The sequence below is a fragment of the Homalodisca vitripennis genome, chromosome 5 (genome assembly GCF_021130785.1).
Source record: "Homalodisca vitripennis isolate AUS2020 chromosome 5, UT_GWSS_2.1, whole genome shotgun sequence".
In the NCBI taxonomy this organism is placed as follows: domain Eukaryota; kingdom Metazoa; phylum Arthropoda; class Insecta; order Hemiptera; family Cicadellidae; genus Homalodisca; species Homalodisca vitripennis.
The window spans coordinates 168,022,710-168,032,685 of record NC_060211.1 but is presented as its reverse complement, the minus strand read 5'-3'; the positions used below and the strand labels follow the sequence as shown (position 1 = coordinate 168,032,685).

The window sequence follows — 9,976 nt, the reverse complement described above, 5'->3', positions numbered from 1 at the left end:
TAAAATAATTTACTAAATTAATTATTTATTTTAAATTGGTTTATTCCATGATCCAATCGAGGAGACGGAGTGAGTGAAGTCAGTGATGAGACGGTTTATTTCAGTGATCTGATCCAAATGAGCCGGATCATTCCAAAAACCCGTTCTTTCCATCACTAGTTCTGAGCAAGTACAAGACGGACCAAACGGTCTGTGCGCGCGGCGAAGTTGTAGTAGCCATTCACAAAACATTCACCTCACTTACACGTTTTCATTCAGTGATAGATTTAAAGGTAGTGAACTACCAGAATACCTTTTATTTTAATTTAACTTTACTTGTGACAAAAACAGACTATTATTATTGATATTGTTCTTGGAATTTTATTCTTGAATGTTCTTGTAAAAGACGGACCCTCCCCTTCCACCAATCAGGTGGCCGGCCACCAGGTACTTGATTTTGCTTGGCGCATCTGTACGACATTTCAGAAAACATATAAATGTTATGTTTTAAGCAAAAAACATTTTGAGTATAAACAAAAAGCTTGCTCTTCTTGAAGTAAACGCAAGCAGGACTTGGTAATGTGACTCTGAAATAAGATTCTCAAAATAGGAGTGAAGTTCTAATTTAATGTAAATTAATTTTAATAATTACAGTATGAATAATTTCGCTGTAGTAAAAATAGTAATATTTATGTTTAGCTATAATGGTTACTCCATTGGTTTCTAACTTTTATTTTAATACATAGATGGCAGTTATACAAATTGTGGGACATCATATCAGTTTTCACATCGCATTTATTTGCCGGGAGAAAACCGGTGCTTGTTTGGAATAAATTAACAAAGTTACAGATGAGTTTTAGTTCAAGTCAGAATAAGCAAACAAACTTTCAGATGATACAATTACGAGAAGTTCTCACAGATAAGGACATTAAAACGCCTTATTTGCTTTCATCCAATCTCAACTTTCATTTTGTATTACAGTTTATGGCGCCGCTTTAAAAACTATTACAATCTCGTATTTGTACTTTTGATCGGTTTAATAAGACAGACTCAGCTTTGAGGTAGGAAATGTAATTAATTTGAACAAATAATACTTCTACTCGAGCGAAACATGTTATCGAGTCAGGTTAAACTGAGGCAGTAAAACATTTGTTAAATGATATACGTCGAAAAGCAGCTATCGTGGGAAAAGATGGTTCAATGTGAATGTTGAGTTTAGCTCCTCTCACCTTCCACCAATATTGTGCTCTAGACGAGACGATAAGAATATCTCTTCATCTAGATTACACTTGACTTTGTAATCTAGGTGTCTCTGCAGAGTTCGTTTTGAGCTTCTTCGTTGCCATCTTCTTTTATCTCCAGATGGACGTCGACTCCAGATTCCAGGAATCAAGTCTGCGACAGCGTCTTATTTTAGATGCTGCACTAAGCACAGTATATACTCGTATAATCGTCATTCCACAATAACATGGTTAATAAAGCATGGACAACGATGCTATAGTATATACTTACTGAGAGGTTTTTTATCGTTGAAGTTTATGCATTTTCGTAGTATGTAAATACAAACAATTGAAGTTGTAACTGAACGATTATTAAGTTACTAATTCTGAATCTAGTGAAATTTAGGGGAATAAATTGAATTTAAAATGCACTTGTCCATACTACCAATTTGGAGCTTATACTTTACTGCAAGGTAAATTAAAAATATACACAGATACTATAAAAAAATCATTTATTTTTCTCACATTTCTCATATAAAATTTGCTACAAGAATTTTTACAAAATTAAGCTAGTGGTAACTTAACAGGTAACAATTTTCACATGACTGGAATACACTAAAACTACTACTTTAACTTAGTTCACAGCAATTTAAAAATTATATGTTAATTTGGTATTTTACTAATCCAAAGCGTTTTCTTATTGTAAAGGTTTCATAAACTAAATCTTCAACTTTGATAGTAACATATAGCTTAAACAAGGAACAAATTTAATACAAATTAAATTATATTATCCGATTAATATATCACAAATTTGCTCCATTTTCCAGATTCAGGTAAGACCTTTGATTGTTTTCGTTACACAGGAGATAAATCATTCATATAAACGAGTTGTGCTGAGGTCCCGGGGTAGTTCAGTTGGTTCTGAGGTCCGGCGCTAGGCTGCGCCACGACCACTGCGTGCACACATTTGGTCTCCTTCCATGATATTGACAAGGTTTCAAGAAAAACGACCGCCCTCTCTGTTAATAATTAATGCGAGGTCCTGCAGAGAGACTGCGCTAGAGTCGCGAGCGCTCCTTTCATCCTTTTCCATCGTCAGCAGCGCTTCACTTGGAAAGCGACTAGAGTTGCGATCCTAGTGATTAGATCCGACAGAGTCATCAACACTAATCACTTGCTACGTCATCATCGGAGCGAGTGAGAGAGACGATAAGTTCACTTCAGGGCCGCCTGAGCGCACCACAGTACCGCCTCTCACACAACATAAAGTATTCCAGTGTCTGAGCGCTCACTTTTGCCTTAGCATTGGAAGGGTTATCTCTTATGTAACTGCTACAATCAAAGGCCATAGCAAAGAGAAATGGATGAAAAACACTTATTCAATATAAATCTTTAGAGCGTCGATAGAAGTCACAATGGAAAAGTAACACAGTTGTGGTAAGTAGTGGATTGGTAAGTAATGGTAAAGTGGATATATGAGTGTGATCAGTTACTATGATGTAAGAAAGTAACGAATAAAATGAAGTTATAAATCTAAGAAGGTGAAAGTGGAGAAAGGAGAGTGCGATGAGTATGAAAACATTGTGATTGACAATTGCTTTGGTAAAAATGCGTAACTTCTACAATATAGTACATTTGCGTCATCTAGGTTGACACGGTTATATCATCAGGGTGGCACTTTTTACAAATATTACTTACACACTGTGGCTTATTTGTAGTAAAGGTATTGTGAAATATCCTTGACTTCGTTGACCGCAGGTACTGAGTCACAAACGGTTCCGGCTATCAGGTCTCGGACAGGCGAAAAGAATATTCTGAAGTTGACATCCCTGAAGTCCAGTGAAGCCTCCAAATGGATGGGCATCCTGTCCGAGATGACCCACAGGGTGCTGGTGCGGTCGACACGCACATCGCTCGGGAAGATCAGTCCTACATCATCCCTCGCGACTACCTGCAGATTCTCCTTCGAGTAGGGCTTTTTGGAGTCCCAGCATCCGACTGCGTTCTGGTCAACCAAGTTATAGAAAAGAACCCCGTTGGAATCAAAGGTCTGTGAAGTAACGTGACCCCCAGGGCCTCTGGAGGGCAAGACAACAAAATCGTGGTAGTTGTCATCTTTCTTCGCCTTGTTTCTCAGAATCTCTGTTGATACTGAGAACTCTCTGTTGCTCGCAAGAGCGTGGAAGAATAAGGTCTTGAAGCCGTTGCCGAGAGGTGCGGACAAGCTCATTCCGAAAATTCCTTCCTCGCTCCACTGGAAGTTGATTCCGCCAACGTTGAAATCTCCAGCCAGAGGGTCCGGCTGGAAGAATCCGTGCTCCAGACGCCACGAGTCGTTCTCCAGCCAGTTGTAGACGATGAGTCCGTAGCCCAGTTCGTCCGAAGCGTACACGAACGTGTCATCACAGGTCTTGCCCACATCTACAGCGATGTTGGCGATGAAAGTGTCTGCGTTGATGTCATCATCCTTCAACTGGTACTTGCGGATTCTCTTGTTGGTGCGCAAGTCAAATACGTGGTACGCATACGGACACACTTGCTGAGTAGTGTTGCCTGGAACAGAGAATTAATCCGCCTTTACAAACACTTCAAGTAAAGTTTGTAAAGAACCGTAAAATATTTTGTAACAAGCAAAATAGTTCTTTTAATTTAGAATTATGACAACATCTGTAAAAATATGAAAAGATAAAAAATGTTAGTTTGTGTAAAATAAATCTTTTTACATTGGACTTTCTATGGGACAATTAAGTTAATACGAGTATTTGTTGTACAGCCAGAAAACTCCTTAAAACATACAAATTATTTTGACAAACAGATAGTAAAATTTTGGCGAAAAATAGTGGAACAGTTTTCTGTGTAAATGTTGGAAAATAGTGGAAATATTTTCTACCGATGCATCGCGATACCTGTAGAAAATATAATTATTTTAGGATCATGGATACGGTGACAGAAAACAATATATTATATTGTCAATAAGCAGGGCAATATATAACGCGCTGCACAATATGTTAAAAGTCATCTGTCCATTGTTATAAAAGAGCAATCCATCATCTTGTAAAACTCGAGCGAACATCATGCATTAAACATTACACATCAGGATCTGTACGTCTGTGTTTACAACTACTGCATTTTAATTTCCTGTAAAGCTTTCGAACAATGAAATGAATCTATGTAAAAGAATATTTTTTAAATGAAAGAATTTAAGATAGCAATAATATTAAACTTTGAATTTGTGTTGTATTGTAATAACAATTCTAATGGTATAGCATAAACAGTTTTGAAAAATTTCTGTTTAAACATAAATATTGCTTTAAAAGATTACAATTAAATTAAATTTGTATTTCTGGGACCTCTTACACATATTTTTTGACGTGACAACGTCTTAAATTAGGTTGCGGCTCGGAGTCACTCATGAAAAAGTGTAACGCCCGGTAACGTTACGATGCCCGTCCAGTGGGTCCGCCGCACGGGATAAAGCAGATAACTATGTTTATTCATGAAAATGTGGAGTGCTTAGATTCGTCATTTACAACAACTACAACAATAAAGGTAAATAATTGTACACTGATATTTCATTATCGTAAACTATGATTGATTGATTTGTTAGATTGACACAAAAGTTGAGAAACTGAGTTTATAGGTTATGTCATACTATTGACAAATGTTGATAGTGTTAAGTAAATTATTAGTTTAAATCACTCTGCAATCAATCGTAATTCAGTCGATTGAGAAGAAACAGCGCGTATTGCTAGTCAAACATTTAAAATAACAAATTATAACCTCTAACCTGTCATAACAGTGCGACCAAACAAACGAACTAAACCGACCAATCACCACGCGCGGAGTTAGAATTTAACTGTGTTTAGCAAGAATTTCAAATTCCAATTTTAGTAAATGTTTTATTCAACTTTACCATTTACAATAACAAATTTTAATTAATTTCAAATTATGTACAATGTTTTCAATCAATCAAATCAAAATCAAAATCCTTTATTGCTCAAAATAACATTTTCATGCATTAGCAACGTCATTAAAGTATACACACAGGGCTAGCTTAACTAACTTATACAGTGTTACATGTTATGCTAAGTATACATCAAAGAAAAAAAACAAAACTATATTTAGTCTACTATTTACAATTTATGCAAAAAATCCTGGACACTGTAAAAGGAACCGTCGATGAGGAACTGTTTTAAGTTATTTTTGAACAAGGTTAAAGAACAATCCACCTTTAAAGCATCTGGAAGTGAGTTGAAAAGTTTAATGCAGTTGTAAGTTACGTGTTTTTGAAAAAAAGAAGTAGAATGTTTTGGAACTGGAATGTTAAGCCGGGTTCTAAGTGAATAATCTGAATTTGTGTTAGCTAGTGTCATAAAGTATTCATTCTTTTTAAAAAAAACCAAAGATTCATAAATAAATATGCATGGGAAAGTAAGAATGTTGTTGTTTTTAAATACATTTCTACAAGATTGATGCCTACTTAGCCCAAAAATAATCCGCAAAGCTTGCTTCTGCAATTTAAAAATGAAATTGGTTCTGCAGTTCCTTCCCCAAATGGGAACTGCGTAAACAAGATGAGAATAAAAACAGCCATAGTACAAAGTTAGTAGTAGTTGTGAATTAGCGAAAGAAGCCAATTTTCTCAATGCAAACAAACACGAACTTAGTTTTTTTACTATTTTATTGATATGCAATTCAAATGTCAGGTTGCAGTCAAGTTGAAGACCTAAGAAGCTCACTGAGTCCACACAGTAAACAAAATATATTTCTATAGTTAAAATTTGTGCAATTCTTATTTTCATTCAATTCCTTGTTCCTATTGTGCAATTTAATAATATTCATATCAATAAATATTCTACCGAGAAAAAGACGTTGTCACGTAAAATCTTCGCCCGTAAAACCGACTTTACAGGCAACCATAATTTTTTTATTAAACATAGGTTCTTATTATCGTTATTAGCACTAAATATCTACTCAGCTCTTGGTAGCCAGTATTTATTATATTATATTTGTTTATTTTAGTTACGTCTCTTTTTGAATTTTAATATTATATTATAATTATCTCTGTTTGTTGTACCTATTTGTGTACGTTTGCTTTGATGTTTAATTGTAAGAGTAATTAGCTGGTACATTATCGTGATTTGGTTTTTAACGTATTATGGTTGTCCGTTGATAAATAAATAAATTCTACACAATAAATGCTGTATGCCATGGGTTTAAAATGAGCATCAGTTCTATAATTTTATAAAGTTCTACATATAGTTTAAGTGTTTCTTTCAGAATAAATAGAGAAGGAAACGGCACAATTTATAACTAAAACTCAACACGTATAATCTAATAATCTTAATATCCTTGGAGAGTTTTTAATTGTAACACAATGCAGGTTGAAATTAGAAACTTAAAACAAGGATGTTTAAAACAGGTTGAGCACATGAAATGATCTGCAGATCAACATAAACAACGCAATTTAAAAGAATTGAGAGTGAACATAATATGAAAAAACGTTATTGTAATATAAAGCAAAAGAATTTTAAAATTTTAAAAAACGAGATAGTTTACAAATATTGGGTATAGTTTATTATTATGGCTCTCAGATTATGTGAACACGTTCTTAATAGGCTGTGTTCTAGTTTTCTGATTGAAATGCTTTTTTTTTCTCTAGTATATGACGATAAATAATTTTACAAAACCAAAAATACTGTATTTTATTGTTTTTAAAGCAGATTTTTTCAAAATGCCACTATTTTTTTCAACATTGCTAGAGAGCTGAAATTTTCACAGAATATTTTAAACCCCTATTTAATGAACTGTGTAGAGTTTGAAATTTTTCGGTGCGTAAATGGATAAGTAATATAAAATCAAAAGTTTAAACCTCTTCGTGGGACACTCTGTATATTTGTATTCTAAAACCTTCAAGGCACAGAAGATTATGGACTGACCTATGCCCACGGTTCCAGAGTCCAACACCCAGAGACGGTCGCACTCGTCCACGCGGATACGGTAAGTGGTGGTGAGGGCGTCACAGTCGTCTATACGGTTGGAGGCCCAGTCTGGGTATGGGATCAACTTGGGTTCTTCAACGGGGGCTTCGTCCAGGGGCAGATAGTTCAGTGTGGCGGGAACACCTGCGGGCAAAACTCAGTGTTAAACAGATAAAGTTTGGGAGACAACAGCATTTTACACACCAAAGGGCAAAATCCGGGTAAGGAAAAGGGACTAGGGAAGAAGTTAAGGATAGTGTTTAATAATTTTAGCTTGCGCTTATTGAAACAAAATCTCAACCATAAACTAACCATGATGTTGACCGTTTCCCTGAATTTAAATAAATTACACGAACCTAACCTAACCTAACATAACCTAACCTAACCTAACATAATCTAACCTAACTTAACCTAACACAACCTAACCTAAACTAACCTAACCTAACCTTTGCATGAAGTGTTAAATATGATCTAATCCCCAATATTGACTGTACATCTTTGCATAATCAGTTTAAGATATTGTTATTTTGTACTAATGGCAGACATAGCCTATGTTCTACGGTTATACTTTAAAAAATAAAAGTTGTAATGATCAATAAATGGTAGCGACCAACTTCTTTAATGGCAAGTAAAGTAGTGTAAAAAAACCAAAAAGTCATATTAAATAAGAAAATATATTTTTGTGTAAAACGATTAATAACCAAATATTTAAAGTAGCCGACGCCTTTGTCTAAAATATTAAACAAGAGAAGAACGTCACATGACATCGTGACAATTTTATTTATTTATCAAATTAAATACAGGCGCTGTTCAAAAGTTTTTAATTGGTGGATCATAACACAGTATTTTACAATAGATAATTAAACAATCAAGCTCAGATCACGTGAGCGCTCTGTGTGCGTAGGATTGCTTAATTCTAAGAATATATGAGCTGGATTCCTTTCGCCTAAACGGGTTAATTGTGCGGTTTCTTTGCAGTAACCTTTTTTCGCGACACCTGTTAACTGATGAAGTTTAGGTGACAAGAGGAGCATTTTAAACACTATAGGAAAATATCCGGAAAGGGAAAGGGAGCATCCAGGAAGTTAAGAAGTATGTAATACATCCCAAGATAACGAGAAATTCATAATTTTTAGGCTGGCAACAACCTTTCCAGTAGAATTTACCTGGGAGGTAATGCATTTAAATTAGCAAAATATGATCAGTTGATGAATTTGTATGAATAGCCGATTTCTAATTTTCAAAGAGATTTGTAAACATGAATTTTGAGAATTATCTCCTCTTATTGGTAAAAGTCATAACATTAATTGTGTATATTGAAATAGTATTATTATTGTCCGTATAAGAATGTAATGTTTATTTTAAATAACCGTTATGTTGATTTTGAACAGTTTGGATTAATGCACTAAAATTTAATCGCCGTAAATTGTAATTTAAAGTTAATAACGTGTTTGTATTATGCTGAAAACCAATGTATGAATACTGATGTAAGTACCATTGAAATTCAAAAATACAGTTTAAAATTTGTTTGATTTGCAAAAACAAAGATAAATAATATGTACATACATTCTGCAACACCGTTAAGGAATCGTAACCAATTTGTTCAACAGTTTACGATTTTGTAATAGAGTTCATAAGTCAGCCTGGATATCTACTGTAATTAAAATAAAATATATGGCTGGATACTCTTTAAACCTCTTTATTTCATAAAAATATTTCATTAAATACTACATTAGTAAGGAGAGCTTAGAGAATAATAACAGTAACTACTAATATACAGCAAACATAACACAGATATACAACACAAGATGGGATGAAGATTAATTAACGTTTTAACAAAAGAGCATTTTGAAGCGGTTGCTGTTAGCGCCTGCAATGAGGCGATGCAATTCTCATACACATACGTTGGAGACATTGCAGTATCTATCTGCAGGCTCTTCCTTAATCACATCTTATTATGGAATGTTTACCGAGACTATAGTTTCTCATACTAAAAAAATCAAAACAGAACTAATGAATTATCATTAAAAAATAGGGTGGCGGTTCAACTTAAATTTACATAAAAAAGATTATAACCACAAAGGAAAAATATAAAAATAAAGAAAAGAATGGGAGACTTTATTCGAACATGCGACGATATGTTCAGAAATAGTAATACTTATGTACAATTCGTACATTACCTCTTGCAATAAATACTTATAGATTTTGGTCTTTTCCAATTCTGTTTACTTTATTATAGATTATATTTACGACTCATGCCCAAACACAGGCTGCGCTTGATGAAAACTCAAATGACAGGATTGACACTTGAAAACAACTGAATTGTGCGTGCACATGCTTCTCGAAACGGCCTAACATCACATCCAAGATCGTTCAACGTGATCTGACGTCGGAAAAATGGACGATCTTGGACGTGATCTGAGGTCGGAAAAATGAACGATCTTGGACGTGATCCGAGGTCGGAAAAATGGACGATGTTGGACGTGATCTGAGGTCGGAAAAATGAACGATCTTGGACGTGATCTGAGGTCGGAAAAATGGACGATCTTGGACGTGATCTGAGGTCGGAAAAATGAACGATCTTGGACGTGATCTGAGGTCGGAAAAATGGACGATGTTGGACGTGATCTGAGGTCGGAAAAATGGACGATGTTGGACGTGATCTGAGGTCGGAAAAATGAACGATCTTGGACGTGATCTGAGGTCGGAAAAATGAACGATCTTGGACGTGATCTGAGGTCGGAAAAATGAACGATCTTGGACGTGATCTGAGGTCGGAAAAAATGGACGATGTTG

At 34.9% G+C, this 9,976-nt stretch overlaps 1 protein-coding gene across 1 annotated transcript in view; it reads right to left on the bottom strand.

The window, feature by feature from the left end:
• Window positions 1–1,694: 1,694 nt before the first annotated feature.
• The window catches only part of LOC124363118 (protein yellow-like), a 28,462-nt gene continuing 20,180 nt past the window's right edge, over window positions 1,695–9,976 (bottom strand). Inside the window, exons 3-4 of the mRNA XM_046818250.1 lie at window positions 7,139–7,324; window positions 1,695–3,752 (exon numbers count right to left, since the gene is read on the bottom strand). Of these exons, the coding sequence (XP_046674206.1) occupies window positions 2,908–3,752; window positions 7,139–7,324 (1,031 nt within the window). The 3' untranslated portion in view covers window positions 1,695–2,907. The remainder of the gene's footprint in view (window positions 3,753–7,138; window positions 7,325–9,976) is intronic.